Below are 16,096 nucleotides of genomic sequence, written 5' to 3' on the forward strand. Positions count from 1 at the left end.
CACCGGCCGGGGCAACGGGATACGGCGCTCGCCGCATTAAGGCGGCAGCGAGCCCCGAGGCGAAGCGCGGCAGTGCGACGAACCGAGCCTGAGGCGAGCTCCGCGGCCGTGTGTGAGCGCGACTAAGGCGGCGGCAGCAACGGTTGCTCCTCCCGGCGGCATCCTTGGAGCTCGGCGCGGAGCTGTTCGAGGAGGGGGCCCCGGCGCCGCCCCCGCCTCCTCCCCTCCCCTCGCCCAGCACGGGCAGCGGCGGGCGGCCGGGGCGGGCGACATGAGCACGGCGCCCTGAGGGGCCGGTGTAGCGTGGCTCGCCCCGAGCAGTCTTCCCTGGGGACCGCGGATCGGACTCGGCTGGGACCTGCCATGACTCCCCTGGCTCCTCCCATGGCATGAGCCCGTGCTCTCCTCCCCCCGCCGCCTGCTTTTGGTCTTTCTCCGTTCCTGGACTGTCAGATGGGATAAAATATACCCGGGCGTGTGGGGCTCGGCGCTGCCGCGAGGGAAGCGGCGGAGGCAACCGGTGACGGCCGTCGGTTCGCCCGGAGTCGAAGATGAGCTGGCGGTGGGTCCGCCAGCACCGGAACGGCGGCTCCTCCGTCCTGCTGCTGCTGTTGCTGCTGCTCTGGCACTGCCGGGTCCGGCCGGCCGGCGCCGACAACGCCAGCCAGGCGTACTACACCGCGCTCATCAACGTGACGGTGCTGAGCCCCGAGCGGGGCGGCCCCACGCTGCTGAGGATCGACCGCGGCCGCTACGGGCAGGATTCCCCCAAGGTGGAGGTCAAGGGCCTGCTGGTGGCTCCCGTCCCCATCAACGGAGGTAACGCGTCCTCTGCGGCCGCCGGTGGCTGGCTGGCTGTCGGGTGCCTTCCTCACAGGGGGCTCGGCCTTGTCTGAGTTTTGCAGAGTTTTCCTAGAGAGCGCTGACAAAAGAGGAGGAAGAACTTTCCCAGAGGAAAATAAAATTTAAAAAAATCCCGGGGGCAATAAATCAGAGTGCTGGCTTCAGTAATGGCTCTGCAAAACATAATGTCCTTTCCAGCATCGATCCCAGTAGGCTGGTCATGCTGAGGGATGAAGGTGTTCTTTCCAAAGTAATTACAGGGGGAAGGTAGCAATAGTGAACAGTGTTTGATTATAGCGATGCCATCCATCTCAGGACAGCTGCGTGGCTGTCTTGCAGTGATATGCATCTGGATGGCTTCTGCAGCTGCGTGAAGTCGTGGTTGCTCAGTGTACGCTTCTTAAAAAGGCAGTTTAAGCTGTCCATCAAGACTTGGAAGGGCTGAAGCCATCAAGCTGTTTACTCTCATGGCCAGTCCAGAATGTGTTTGCTTGCAATATTGAACCTTGCAGCGCTTCCAAATAAGTTTTCATTACATGAAGCTGTTGCCCATCAACAGTGTTTTCGACAAGTGTTGGGGCTTATAGAGAACACAAACAATAAAAGTATTGTCTTGAGGTTTGCCTGAAATACAACCAATTGCTTCAGGCATAACGGTGTGGTTTTACTAGTATCTTACTTAGAAAACCCTTCCTGATGTTATCAGAACTCCCATCTCTAAGAAATGAACCACTTGATGGATCACAACAGTCCCAACCCATCTCCTGGACAGTACACCTCTGAATAATGCATTAAGTGAAATAATGTAGTGGGGAATATTAAGGATGGGGTTTTTAAAAAAGATAACCTAGAACTATCATATTATTATTAAAAGCTTAAATCTTAATTATTTAAAGTATTAATTATTAAAAGCCAAATCTTAAAGTCAGGAAAATGCTTTGATGCTTCTTCAGAACAAGATACATCCTCTCAGGCAGTCTGCTGTGAGCTTCTTGTAGGTATGAAGCAGACAGTCCATCAGCAGAGGCTTGCTGGTTTCCTTGGAACTTGGTTTTACTGGCTTTGCACCATGTTAACTAGAATACATTAATACAGCATGTTTTGCAGGTGAAGGACGAAGAAGCAGAAATTACTGAGCACTTAAAATGCTTTGCTTGTGTTTCAAATCCTGCCTTCACCATGCTCTCAGGGTCAGCTATGCCTCTTGATGTTCCTCACTTAAGCACACACACCTCCTAGATGAAATCAGGAGGTTGTCCTGAAAGTGCTAAGCATGTAAACACTCTTATTTCAAGTAGCATTTTTATGGGTTTTAAAATTGCTGCCTTTTAATGTAGTCCAAGTATCAAACCCCTTCCTTCTTCTAAGGGGCTTCATTATTTGTCAAGAACAACTTTGACAGCAATTATTTTTAACCTGTTTCTGTAATTTTTTCTCCTCTCTTCTGATATGGTCTTCACTGAAGTGTGATTAAACCATTGAGGGAGGCTGACAGCGTTTTTCCTGGAAGCTAATAATGAGAGAACTAAATAAAATTCTGAGCAATGCAGCATGCTTCTACCCTGCTGTTAAGTATTGTAGTGAGGAACTTCAGTGACAAAGCACGGCAGGAACCCTGAAATGTTTCTGCAGTCTTGTCATGCTGCAGTCATTACAACTTTGCCATCCGTTGTTGGGGAGATTTCAGTTTTGTCCTTCTGTTTGTCAGCAGATGACTGTTAAAGCAAACATTGCAGCACTCATCCTCCTTTAAAGCTCTGAATTGTTCTATGCCAGTTTTTAGAGGGGGCATGTTTCATTTTCATTTGGCCAAGGCATGCTTCATGGGGCTTAAAAAGAATTCATGTGGCAGGAAGGACTGGGATATCTTTATGCTTTTAGCTAAGATGTTCTTGAAGGCCTAAGGACCTTATGTTTATACTCTTGTGCTTTTTATATGTCTAGATTTGATAAAAGACCATCCTGTCCTGACAAAAGTGATTGCTCTAATGCCCTCTTAGCAGCCTGCTAATGATGCTGTGGAGCCTGTTTGCAAAATACCTTCCTTTCTTTTTTTTCCTGGTAGTTGTCCACACAAGTAGCTAGCGCCAGCCTCTGCTGTCAGCAGTAAACACTCTACCCCACTTCTCATGTATCAGAAGAGGACTCTACAATTGTCAACAACTGTTTGGAGATGGCTTGACTTTTTGAAACTGCTTTCATGTCAAGCATTCCCCTGTTCATGGGCTGTCCCTTGAGCTTCCACAAACCAGGGTGATCTGTTAGCACCTTGGTAGTGAAGACTGGACATCTGTGGTTTATCCTTGAATTGTCCTTAAGTATCACACTTTTGCTTGATGTCTTAAGGTCCCTTACTCAGTGCCTGCAAGGAAATGAGTTTACTAATTCCATACCTGGCACCAGTGGTGTGCTGCTGAGCATACGCCATGTGTAACAGCACAGCCTGCCATTGGAAGTGGTGTGCTCTGTGGTGTTCTCTTTAACTTGTGTTCTTGCTTGTGCCTGGTATTTAATATAGGACTTTTGGAAGTTGCCAGTGCCATTTGGTCCCCCAACCTTGAAATCCCACAGCAGAGTGATCTGTTCAAGCGCTTCTCCCATTTCTGTAGCAGAATTTCTTGAACAGAATTCACCCTTGCCATGTTAATACATGTATTAAAACTCTGATCTTTTTATAGGCACTTGTATGAAATGGATACTGACTTTCAAAAGCAGTGTTCCCCTGGAAGTGGCATGGCAGTAATTCTCTTGACCGCTGGTGAATGTGGCTTGTGAAAGCGTAGCTCCAGCGAGCTGTTGGTCACAGTTGAGTGTAAATCCAGCACCTGTGCATGCATCTCTTTCAAGTGCGTTAAATGCTCAACAGCAGCAGAGCTTCTCTATCAATCTCTCTTCAGTTTTTCTAGTTCCTTTCCTTCTTTCTAAGTTGCCAGTCATTTGTTGAGACTTAAATAATTTCTTACTAGAAGAGCATTGCAAAAAGCTTCTGGACACAAATGCTTTCAGCTCACAAGAAAGTGTTCCTCTCCTTCCACGTGGAAGGATGATAGCAAAATGCATCTTCACAACCTGATGTACCTTTTCTGATAGTTCAGTTTGAGTTTGTTATCTTTTCAGTGAGGTTACTGAGCATTTCTCCTTCAGTCTCATCATCAGTTGTTTGTGTCTTTCTGGAACCAGCCATTTCAGCCCAGATGTCTCACCATAGCTGCCTAGGTGCTTGTGGCTTGTGTTTATTACATTGTGGCAGTGTTTAGCCCTGTTTAGCCCTGCTTTTAAGCACCATTTGTATTAGATGACTGATACCAATTGTGGTGGTGACCTTTAGGTGTCTTTTGATGTGACAAAGCAAACCAGAACCCATTGAAAACTCACTTCAGTGCTTCTTGGTAGAAACGACATTACTTCGGTGCCTCAAGATCATCTGTGGTGAACAGAATCCCGCTGTAATTGTGTCTAGGTGATGGCATGCCATTCTGTGTTTGGATACACAGCTCAGGATTGGAAATTTCAGCCTCCTGTGTTCTCCAAGTCCCCTTGCAGATGGTCAGACCTTGCTGGAAGGCAAAGTTTTGTGCACCTTGGCTGGCTTGAGTAGTGAGGAAGTAGGCAGGGGGATGAGGAGTGGAGATAGGACCGATAGGAAGTGAAATAGCAGCAAACTCAAAGCCAAACTTGAAAGTGTTACAACTCACTGAGGCAATAGGTCAGAAACAAGGAAGTGAGTGGGCTAGAAAAAGGACTGGAGCCTAAAGGGCATATGGTCTAGGTGATGGTTGTGAGAGGAGCTTGTGGAAAGGGGACGTCTCTGCAGAAGGAGTAGCAGGGTTATGGCTGGGCAAGGAGACTGAGAATTTGAGCAAGAACATGTTAGAAAAAGGTGGAAGTGGGGAAAAAACAATATTGTCACAGTGTTAGGAACAGAGGTAGTTGTGCATGGTACTCTATAGCATTTTGTAGCATCTGACACTTCATAAACATGTTGTGTGAGCAAGTTTTAACTGCAGGAGGTTTAAAATGCCAGTTTCCTAGTAACTGCAGAGCTTTAGGTAATGTTCAGACAGAGCTCTGTGTCTCTTTCTGGCCCAGAATCCAAAGCAATAGGCTTTAAGAAAATGCAGCAAGCAAATACATCAACGGTGTAGCAGAACTAAAAATCTTGTGCCACACATCCGTCCTTCACCACTGATCTCAGTAACCAGCTTGATTAGTAGTCATTAGTTGATCACAAAAGAGGCTATATATTGGGGTTTATAGGCATAATTGTAGTCTGCTTACTGAGCTAACAAGATTAAATCTGAGCTGTTACAGGATTCTTCTAAGCTTCAGTGATTTCCTTTGGTTTAACTTCTTCCCTGAAACAAGATTACCTCTTGTTCAAAGAGTTTCTTTTAGTGTTAAAGCCAGCTTTAGTCAAATCAATTACCTGAAATAGCTCTTGAAAATACCAAAAAAACCCCCAAAACATTAACAAATCACTGTGCCTAACTCATTGACACATCTTTTTCAATGTGGGGATTCTAACTGGCTCAAATAAGGACTTAGAGTGATAAGAGAACAAGTGGGTATGCATTGAAAGGAAAAAAATAACTATTACAGGTATGAAATCCTAGTGGGGCAGCAAATAACTAGGACCTTGACATAAGAATCAGTCTGTGCTGCTGTGTTGCTCCTGTACATTTCCCAGCTGAACTCTTTTTCTGCAGTTTTTGTCACAGGATTATAATTAAGGTGTTGCACAAGGCTGGCTGCTTTGCCAGTCAGACACGCTGCGTAGCACCTGCCCGGCCAGTGCCTGCTGGAGGGAGGGAATGCTTTGAGGCACAGGTTCTGCCTCCTGTTTTCTTTCCCTGTGCTGAGTCTCTTGATCTGCTGCCCCTTGAAACATTGGTGATATCTCTCCACTGATTGTATTACATGCAGTGAAGGTCAGGCTTTAAAGTGATTTCTCTATGTGTAGCTGAGACAGACCACTCTGGCAACTGGTGCTGGCCTCAGAGAGTAGAATATTAGCTAAGATCCAATCAATATTGAGATATCTGACCTTATTGGTTTAAAAGAAACAAGAAGAGAAAAGAAAAAAAGGATAAATAATAGAAACATAAAACCAAAATAAACCCCCATGGAAAAGAGTAGTTAATGGCCAGGGTGTGTGATCATGATGTTGTCCTTTTTCTGTGAAAAGGGGACAAAGTCTGCCGACAGTCAGTGCAACACTTGGCTGAAGTGGGATGTCACAGCTACCTCCTGAGCAATGCACAAGCATCATAAACATACAGTAGACAAGAGAAAGCTGTGGTTCAGAGGTAGGAGACAGTCTGTGTTCAGGCAGATGTGTCCCATATTTCTGACAAAACCTGTGGCAGATGACCTATTCATTTCACTTTTGCGCCCACAAAATGGCTATCCCGCTTACATTGGGAGATAAAGGTAATTGGAAAACAGGAGGAGGAAAGTACTGTTGCTGTGCTAACATGAGCTTGCCAACACTTGTCAGTGGTTCTGGAAGCCTGGCTGGTTCTATGGCATCACTATTTCTTTCACATGAATCCCTAAAATGCTGCCTCAAACCTTAGTCCTTCAGCAGAGCCAAGGACTCTGGAACTGACAAATGCTTAAGGAGAAGGAGTTAAATGCAAGTTGATTAATCCTGTGCATTCTGTAAGAGGAAACTGAAGCTCTCCTAAAGGTGAAAGCAAGCACTCAGCCTAGTGGAAGGTACTTAGATCACAGCTGATCCTTCTGTAAAGAGGCTCCTCTGTGGTGTTTGGGTTATGGTAGGAAAAGAGATATTTACACCAGCATTGGACATAACTCCTTACTTAAACCGGTAGTCTCCACTTCTCACAGAAAACTGGGGGGTTGCCAATCCATTCATGGTACACAGACCCAGAGAAAGGAAAGGCAGAGTAAGTAAGTTTTGGAATAAGCCAGAAGAGCAGCACACCACTAAAGAAACACACTGAGAGGCTCTCTGTGTGCTTCCATGGAATTACACAAGTGACTTCTGATCGTAACTCTTTATGTGCAAGTGATTTGTTTTAGATTATCTTTAATTTAATGTGAAGCTGCTTTTCATTCTGGCATGGACACCATCCAGGTAGTACATCATCCAGCAAGCCCTGGTCTTTTAGATCCTAATTGGACTTTGGACAATGGAGCATAGATGGCATGATAATGGAGAGGTATTGACGATGACTCTTGCTGGCACTGTTTGTTTATCTGTGTCCTTTACAATGCCAACTGAAGTGCCTGGCACTTAGAGGTAGAGCAGATGGTCTATTTTAGCCAGCTAGAAGGGTGACTGTAAGACTTTCATTCTTTTCAGAGTGTAAAGGAAAAACTCAGGCTTTCTGCTGTTGTTCCTGGAGATATTTTTTTTGTTGTTGTTAAAAGGTTACCTAACATTTGTGTGGTGTGGTAGGAGGCTGATGTAAAGAAAAGTGAGTTGTGGCTACTCATTTAATCTCCAGTGACTTGCAGTTACTCAGTTCAGTTTTGGCTAAGCCAACCAGATTTTCCTCAGTGTTTTTTGTGGTTGTTTTTTGGGTTTGGTGGGGGTTTTTTTTGATATTACTTAAATAGTGCTAGAATAATATTGTCAGCTGTTAATTTTTCATCCACCTTGTCAGGAACAGCATGCTGTATGCGTTTGGTCTATATCTGGAAAGCTTTTATCTCTTAATATCTTATTTCCTAATCCTGTTGCTCTGTGCAGTAATGTTTCACAGCTCTGTCCACAGCTGAAAGAGACTTTGATCTCTACAGTGGTAGAAAATTTTGTGCTGCTTTTCCCACAGATGCAATTTCTATTATCTCATAACTGCTTCTGTCAGTTTTCAAGCTGAAAGTCTCAAGCTGCATAAATTTGAAGACACCTACATGCATTTTTGTAAAACTGGACTGTATGACAGACTCTGAAGAATGCTGCTACCCTTTCCAGGTTGCCTTTTGCCTTTTGCTGCTCTTATGTTGATTCTCTTTTCACTCTTACAGCTCATTACTTTTGTGGCCATTTTTGTTTCCACTTGGTACTTAGTTTTGAACATGATTACACTGAAGCATGATTATCATAGAATCATAGAATTGTGAGGGTTGGAAGGGACCTCAAGGATCATCTAGTTCCAACCCCCCTGCCGTGTGCAGGGGCAGCTCACACTAGGTCACGTTGCTCAGAGCCACATCAAGCCTGGCTGCAAAAAACTCCAGGGATGAGGCTTCCACCACCTCCCTGGGCAACCTGTGCCAGTCTCTCACTTGGAGACAGACTGAGAGACTTGGGGCCATTCAGTCAGGAGAGGAGAAGGCTCTGAGGGGACCTTATTGTGGCCTTCCAGTATCTGAAGGGGGCTCAAGAAAGCAGGGGAGCGACTTTTTAGGATGTCAGGTAGTGATAGGACTAGGGGGAATGGAGCAGAACTAGAAGTGGGTAGACTCAGATTGGATGTTAGGGAAAGGTTCTTCACTATGAGGGTGGTGGGACACTGAAACCGGTTGCCCAGGGAGGTGTCCCTGCCCATGGCAGGGCGTTGGAACTAGATGATCCTTGAGGTCTCTTCCAACCCTGACAATTCTATGCATCTGTACATAATCCATAGGATTACTGCTCTTCATCCCAGGTGTTTTAAGTAAACTAATGTTTGCTGTAGTATCTACTTTCAGGGTTAATTTTGGCAGTTTGAGTAGCTTCTGTGGCATTGTGGCCATTTATTGAATGCTGTTTTGCAAAGGATGTATCATACCTACTATTCTTTAATCTGACTTCACTGGAGAAGAATAGAATTATTTAGCTTTCAGGGCTTGAGAAGCATCCTAGCACAGTTTGCTGGTGCTTTCTTTCCCCCTCATATTTTTGAGTGGAAATGTTCTGAGCAAGGGGAAAGTGTGCACTGAACAGTGAACTGCTTTTGTCTTTGTAGAGGACTTGGCAGTGCTGGGTTAATGGTTGGACTTCATGATCTTGAGGATCTTTTGCAACATAAACGATTCTGTGATTCTAGGATGGGCTGCACATGTCTCATGAGAGTTAACACATCTAAGTGCAGGCTTCTACACATTGGCCACAACAACCCCATGCAGTGCTACAGGCTGGGGTCAGAGTGGCTGGAGAGCAGCCAGGCAGAAAGGGAGCTGAGGGTGCTGGTTGATAGTAGGTTGAACATGAGCCAGCTGTGTGCCCAGGTGACCAAGAAGGCCAATGGCATCCTGGCCTGTGTCAGGAACAGTGTGGCCAGCAGGAGCAGGGAAGTCATTGTGCCCTGTGCTCAGCACTGGTTAGGCCACACCTTGAGTCCTGTGTCCAGTAATGGGCCCCTCAGGTTAGGAAAGATGTTGAGCTGCTGGAAGGTGTCCAGAGAAGGGCAACAAAGCTGGGGAGGGGTCTGGAGCCCTGTGAGGAGAGGCTGAGGGAGCTGGGGTTGCTTAGCCTGGAGAAGAGGAGGCTCAGGGGAGACCTTCTTGCTGTCTACAACTACCTGCAGGGAGATTGTAGCCAGGTGGGGGCTGATCTCTTCTCCTGGGTGGCCAGCACCAGAACAAGAGGACACAGTCTCAAGCTGTGCCAGGGGAGATTTAGGCTGGATGTTAGGAAGAAGTTCTTCATAGAAAGAGTGATTTGCCATTTGAATGTGCTGCCCAGGGAGGTGGTGGAGTCACCATCACTGGAAGTGTTTGGGAAGAGACTGGATGAGGCTCTTGGTGCCATGGTTTAGTTGATCAGATGTTGTTGGATGATAGGTTGGGACTTGATCTCTGGGGTCTTTTCCAACCTGGTTAATTCTATTCTATTCTATCAAATGAAATTCTTTTTCAGAAAAAAAATGTCCTATTCTCTGAAATGTAAGACCTGAGAGACAAGCTACAAAAGTGCAGCTGATCTGGAAGCACACTTCTGTGATCATTGCTGTTCATGATGGCTGTCACTAGTGCCCCAAGACAGCACGTGTGCATCCGTGCTAGTTAGCAGTTTCCAGAGGGACTCCAGTAGTGTCAGGGCAGTAGAAGGAAATGCTTTATAAAATTCAGCTTCAGGCATCTGTATTTGAGATTTTTCCTCTCACTCCTCTGGACAATAAAAGCACAAGTACAAAAATTCAGCAAGTAGCCCTCCAGGTCTGAAATGTCTGATACAGCCTTGAAAAACAATTGTGCAAAGGATGTGCTTGTCTGGCTCCCCACCCTCCTTCCAGGGGAACAGGGAGAGGCACTTCTTGTCCAAATTAAGAGATGCAACGACTTCCTGTGCAACTGCCATAACACAGACTCATCTGCACTGGTTTTTCCTCAGGCAAGCAAGAGATTTTCTTGCTCTGGGAAAGATCCTGTAGCTGCTTGACTCTCCATTGTTACAAGGTTTTAACCTGAGCTGTGTTAAGCTGAGAATGCTTCCCAATCTTTTGTTTCCAGTTAATGTGTTAAACTGGGCTTTGGGTGTTCTTTTTTGTGTGTGTGTCAGATCTTCTGTTGAAATCTTGTAGTCTGTGGTGATGAACTTGCTTCTTTAAAAGGGAAAAAATGTATGGGAGGCTTCATTTGAATTGTTCTTATGAACTATAATGTTTTCAGAGCTCTTACACAAATAACTAGTTTCTGTTTTGAACAAAAGAAGTCACTGTTTATCCCGGCCAAAGATTCTTACACTCCTGGCATTCAGAATCTTTATATCACATACTGCTGCTGGCTGTAAATATCTCAAACCCTTTAATGATAATGACCAGGCTGTGGCACTAAACTGCCTGTTCCCAGTTGTGTAAACAGGAATGTCTGTCATCACTTTCAGCTGCTGTACTGTGAAGTTATCTTCTGCCTTGCATTTTGGGCCCTTTTGTGCGTAGCTCTGCGTGGGTTTGGGTTGTTCCAGGATACATTACAGCATTACAAAGGACAAAAGAGCTTTGCATGCTGTTGAATTCAGACATCTGGCGTTAGCAGTTTCTGTTGCTCTTCTTTACACCATCAGTACCTGTTTAGCTGACAACTTGGGTGCATGATGTTTGCAAAACTGTTTGTTTCTCGCTCAATTCGAATGTGCTTCCTTGTAGGTAAAATGTGCATGTGTAAAAAGCTGGTGTTGGCTGCTGGGCTTTTTACCAGATCAGCTTTTAATATTGCCCTTTTTTTTTTCACAGTAGCCAGCACATGGCAGATAACTCTGAAATCTTGTTTTCACAACCTCCTTTGTCTAGTTACACTTCCCACTGCAGTGATATTTATGACTGCATCAGAAAGAAGGGGGGGAAAAAAAAAGGTTCTACTCCCCAGAATGAGTGATAAACAGCTGTTTCATAAATGCCTGTAGCATATGAACCATAATCTAACGTTTTTCAGCCTCCAGGCAGGTATTGATTCAAATGTGAATTCATTGTTCTGGCTGCACTAGAGTTAAAAATAGCCTAATTCTCAGGCATATAGGCACAGCTTTCAGCCTGCCAGACCTGCATTTCTAAAGGCTTTTTCTCCTAAGAATGCAGTTATCTTTAGGCTTTATTAGCAGGAGAACAGTGGCTTCCTCCTGTGTAACCGTTAAGTAATTGGGCAAAGCTTGGAGGAAGGTTTGGGGTTTTTTTTTTTCCTCTCTTTTTTTTTGCCTGTTTGAGCCAAGTGCCATCTGTGTAACTGTTACTTCCCACTTCAGTTGCAGACCGCCTGGGCTGTGACCCTCGGACACGCTTCCAAGTCCCCCCCAACACCAAGCAGTGGATCGCTTTACTCCAGCGAGGCAACTGCACCTTTCGAGAGAAAATACTGCGAGCAGCTTCACATAATGCCACAGCCGTGGTCATTTACAACAATATATCCAGTGAAGAGCCTGTCACAATGACTCATCAAGGTAAATAAAGTGTAATCTCTTTCGCTGTAATGCTTTTTTTTTTGCCCAGGTAGTCTTTTGCCACATTAGGGCTTGCTAAAGAGCTCTTGGTGCTGCGCAGAGGCTGATTGAAGTAGCCTGTTCTCTGTTGGTGTTTACATGTATGCAATACAGCAAAACAAGCCAATCATTCTGAGCAGCTATTTTCCTTTAGGGTACATTTTATCTGATGAGGGACACTCCCATCTGCAGTGGGGGCTGGGAGTGTTGCAGGGGGAAGGGAATACCAGTAAGATTTTAGGAGCAGTCAGCTCCAAATCTTCATGAAGGAGAAGAGCCAATGTGGAATGGATGGTCTAGAATTTTACAACATGTACCTGAAGAGTTTTTATAGTGGTGTCTTGTTGGTGGCTGTTGTGGTGAAGAACTTCAAGTGTCAGTAGCTAGGTCAGAGTCTGAGCTTTCATGTTTCCTTTAATGACATAGAATAGAATAGAATTAACCAGGTTGGAAAAGACCTTGGAGATCATCAAGTCCAACCAATCACCCAACACCATCTCATCAACTAAACCATGGCACTAAGTGCCCCCTGGAGGGGTTCAAGAGGGGATTGGATGTGGCACAGTCATGCGGTCTGTGGTGGCAAGTTGGACTTGATCTTTGAGGTCTCTTCCGACCTTGGTGATACTGTGATACCTCCAGTGATGGTGATTCCACCACCTCCCTGGGCAGCACATTCCAATGGCCAATCTCTCTTTCTGTGAAGAATTTCTTCCTAACATCCAACCTAAACCTCCCCTGGTGCAGCTTGAGACTGTATCCTCTTGTTCTGTTGGTGGTTGCCTGGGAGAAGAGACCAACCCCCACCTGGCTCCAACCTCCCTTCAGGTAGTTGTAGACAGCAAGAAGGTCTCCCCTGAGCCTCCTTTTCTCCAGGCTAAGCAACCCTATCTCTCTCCTCGTAGGGCTGTGCTCCAGACCCCTCCCCAGCTTTGTTGCCCTTTTTACACTTTACAGAGGCTCCTCTTTCTGCAGTGTGTCTTTGAATGTCTTGTAGGAATCAACAAAACAGTGATTTGGAGAGCAGTTGCCTCTTGAAGTTAGCTATTGCTGGTCTGGAATCGTGTTGAAAATTGTGGATTTCTACAGGTTTCTGCCTTTTTTTTTAGGACTCTGTAGGAATTGTTCCTGGTCAGTTACTTTAGCTAATGGGAGCCTCATACATAAATATTTTCCTTGGTTAAAAATTATTTTCCCCATTCTGATAAGTGCATGTTTCATTTTCCCAGAAGGCTCCTCTCAGTTTGGAATGACTTAGCTTAATCAGAAGAGGCACATTTCTGGATCTGACAGCTCTACTGCTGGCTGATTTGATTTAAAAATTACCCTTTTTTTTTTTTCCTTTCCCCTGGAATATTTTCAGTCCTTTTCCTTCTATGCATAGGGGTTGCTTGGAAACTGGAATTTCCTCATTATTGCTAAGCATATTGAGTTCTTTTACTAAAGAAATGCTATGGTTACTTCTTTCCCACTTCTTTTTTTTTTTTTTTCCAGGGGAAATGTCTTGTGGCTTCTGGTTTAGTGGGGGGTTGACCTTTGCAATGCTGTACACCACAGGAATTTTCCAGGGAAATTTTGGTCCCTGCATAGCAACTCCAAGCCTGTTGACAATCCATTATTTTCTTAGGTACCTTCCTTGTGAGTAATCTGCTGGCAAAAAGTCCCTCATGAAACACTTGTACCCACCTTGCTGTTGGAGTTTTTTGACCCTTCTCTCCCTGTTGATGTAATGCACTCCCAAACCTTCAGCTCTGGTGTCTTTGAAAACCTCTGAGGCTGCAAGGTCTGCAGTCTGTGCTCGGCAGTGATTTGTGACTCTGCCTACAGTACTTCAGTGTGGCAGAAAAAAGACAACTGACAATGGCAGCTCTAGCATCATGTGCTCTATTAGATGCTGAATCTTGTAATGGGTTTGACTGGAGGTGTTGAAGAGGGGATTGGACCTGGCACTTGAAGCCATGGTTTAGTTAGTCATGAGGTGTTGGGTGATTGGTTGGACTTGATGATCTCTGAGGTCTTTTCCAACCTTATTGATTCTATAATTATAACTTTTGATACCTTATTTTTTTGCAATGCTGTTAGATTGAGCAGGTGCTTTCATAGCAATGGGATGGTGTCTGTCTTCTATCAGAAAATCCTGGTTCACTTGGTGTTTCAGCTCTGAAGACCAAGGTGTTGCTTTAGGAAGCATTTCAACTGGTCCAGTGGTACTGGTAGGTCGAAATAATGTCTCCAGTTATAAAACTTGAGAGCTGCTGTGGGTGAAATGGTGTTTTGTAAGCTAGCCAGACAACTGTTTGGGTACTTGGTGTTTGGAAAAAAGCTAATACTGCCTTCAGCATGTTGATTTCCAAATATTTACTCTTGCTCATGGGAAGCTTTAAAAAAGTAATTACTGGAGGTGATGCATATTTAATCTCAGTATTTGAGATCCTGGGTTTTAACTCCATGTACCCAGTCCCTGGGATACTGGAACCTCTGTCACTGATTGAGCTGTAGGCACTATCTCAGAATTAATATTGAAGTGTTCAAACTGTACAATGGACTAAAAGTAATTATCTAGAACTGAAGTACCCCCTTAGCAGCACTCTGTAATGAAGAGGAACGTTGCTCCAGAGCTTTTGTTTTGATTGTGTTGGGGTCATGCAAGGGATCTCCTCATCAGTCTGCACTTTGCAGAGCTTCCTATAAATAACTTCCTGTTTGCTTGATGTAGGAACTGCAATTGAGTGTAACTCAGATGTAGGTTAGTCCTTTGGTGTCAGCCTCAGCACAGGGAGGGTTTAGACTCCCATCATTTCCCCTTTGTGAGAGTTATTCCAAGTGGGATGTAGATTCATGAACCTGTGCTTATGTGATGAGCCTATTCAAAGAAATATGTGTAGAGCACTCTTACACATGTTCAAGGCTCTCTCTGGTCTTTGCTTTTTCTTCCTTTTCAACATTGCTTGTATGCTTTTTAGGTGGTGAACAGCCACATCACCTGCTAATTTGGTATTCTGGTCTCTACATCTCTTCAGTATGTTCTATCCCTAAAGGTCAGGAGTGGGCCCTGTGTAATTGATAGCTGTTCTGCTGATGCAGTTAAATAGAGCTGGTAGTGAAAACGAAGGTGAGCCTCCGAGTTGGTCTTATTTCCATACCATGCCTAGTGCTGTGCAGGATTCCTCTATTGTTTTAAAAATGCATTCTTCACAAGATGACTTTGCAGCTGTGTTACCATAGCAAGGCCCAGGGCTCCGTGTTTCCCGTGCACAGACAGGAGAAAATAGACCTCGTGTCATTTTATATCGCTGGAACATAATTTTTACACTGCTCTGTGCCAAGCCTTAGGAATATTCTGTGTTCCTGGTGAAGCAGAGAAGAAAGCAGCAGCTGCTGATAACACACTTGGTGAACCTCAGGCTTTCCTACCCTCATATTTGCATGAATTCCAATCGCCGGCTTAGGCAACGTCTGCGCTAAAAATACGTTAAAGGTTCCAGAGACTTATGGCTGTTTCCCACCTGCAGTGAGGTGATTCCTTAGGAAAAGAGCTCAATAATCAGTTCTCACCTGCGGGATTAGTGTTTTATCCGAGTTATTTTATGCTTGAGCAGACATTGGGAAATTCTAATCTTCGGGAAATTTGTTCGTACTCAGCAGAGCTCTCGGCAAACAGAGATCCCTGCTGCTGTCTGGGTAGCAGCTGTCACTCTTGAATCAGTCTGTCACCACCATGTCAAATGAACAGTTTCTATTGCTGATAGCAGAGTTTGCTTGTCCTTGTGTGATAGTCCACTAAGTGCCTGCCTGTTGACTTTTAAAGTAGGTGTTGATCCTGAGGAGTTGTTTGGCTTCTTAAATACTTCTTTTTTTCTCCCACTAATGCTCTGTACAACATTTTCTTTCCTCTCTGCATATCCTTGCAGGTATTACTCTGTGCATGTCAAATAAAAACACACTGTATGCATTCTTGTAGTTGTCCTCTATCACCCTTAGTGAAGGGCATCTTTCCCAGCTTAGGTTGCATTAGATGATGATATCCCTGGCAGGAAGGCAGTTTTATGAGTGGTTTTGCTTGCCACTGTTACAGCAAAACAAATATTGTGTGATGTAAAAAAAAAGAGCCTGTGTGGCAGGGAAAATAGGTTAGTAGATGTATGGAAGAGAAAATCTGTAGCAGCTGTCTCCTTTGTAATCAAGTACAGGAGTAGGAAGGACATGCAGGTAAAATAGCATTTTAATTCTGGATTTTGTGTTATGAAGACAGTCCTGTAAAGTACAAAAATATATTGAGATTTTCTATTAAAATCTAGACTTTGGATGTATAGAAAAGGATAGAAGCCAAGGAAGCCTCTCAAGTCAGTATCTCATACCCAGAGTTCACGGAGTAAATGAGTAGAG

The 16,096-nt window shown here is 44.7% G+C and overlaps 1 protein-coding gene across 2 annotated transcripts in view; it reads left to right on the top strand.

The window, feature by feature from the left end:
• Positions 1–60: 60 nt before the first annotated feature.
• The window catches only part of RNF130 (ring finger protein 130), a 49,772-nt gene continuing 33,736 nt past the window's right edge, over positions 61–16,096 (top strand). Inside the window, exons 1-2 of one of the 2 annotated variants that reach the window (XM_054168723.1) lie at positions 61–819; positions 11,477–11,671. In XM_054168723.1, the coding sequence (XP_054024698.1) occupies positions 552–819; positions 11,477–11,671 (463 nt within the window). In that variant the 5' untranslated portion in view covers positions 61–551. The remainder of the gene's footprint in view (positions 820–11,476; positions 11,672–16,096) is intronic. The other variant, XM_054168722.1, reaches the window with a different exon arrangement.

Source organism: Dryobates pubescens, chromosome 16, assembly GCF_014839835.1.
Source record: "Dryobates pubescens isolate bDryPub1 chromosome 16, bDryPub1.pri, whole genome shotgun sequence".
NCBI classification, from domain to species: domain Eukaryota; kingdom Metazoa; phylum Chordata; class Aves; order Piciformes; family Picidae; genus Dryobates; species Dryobates pubescens.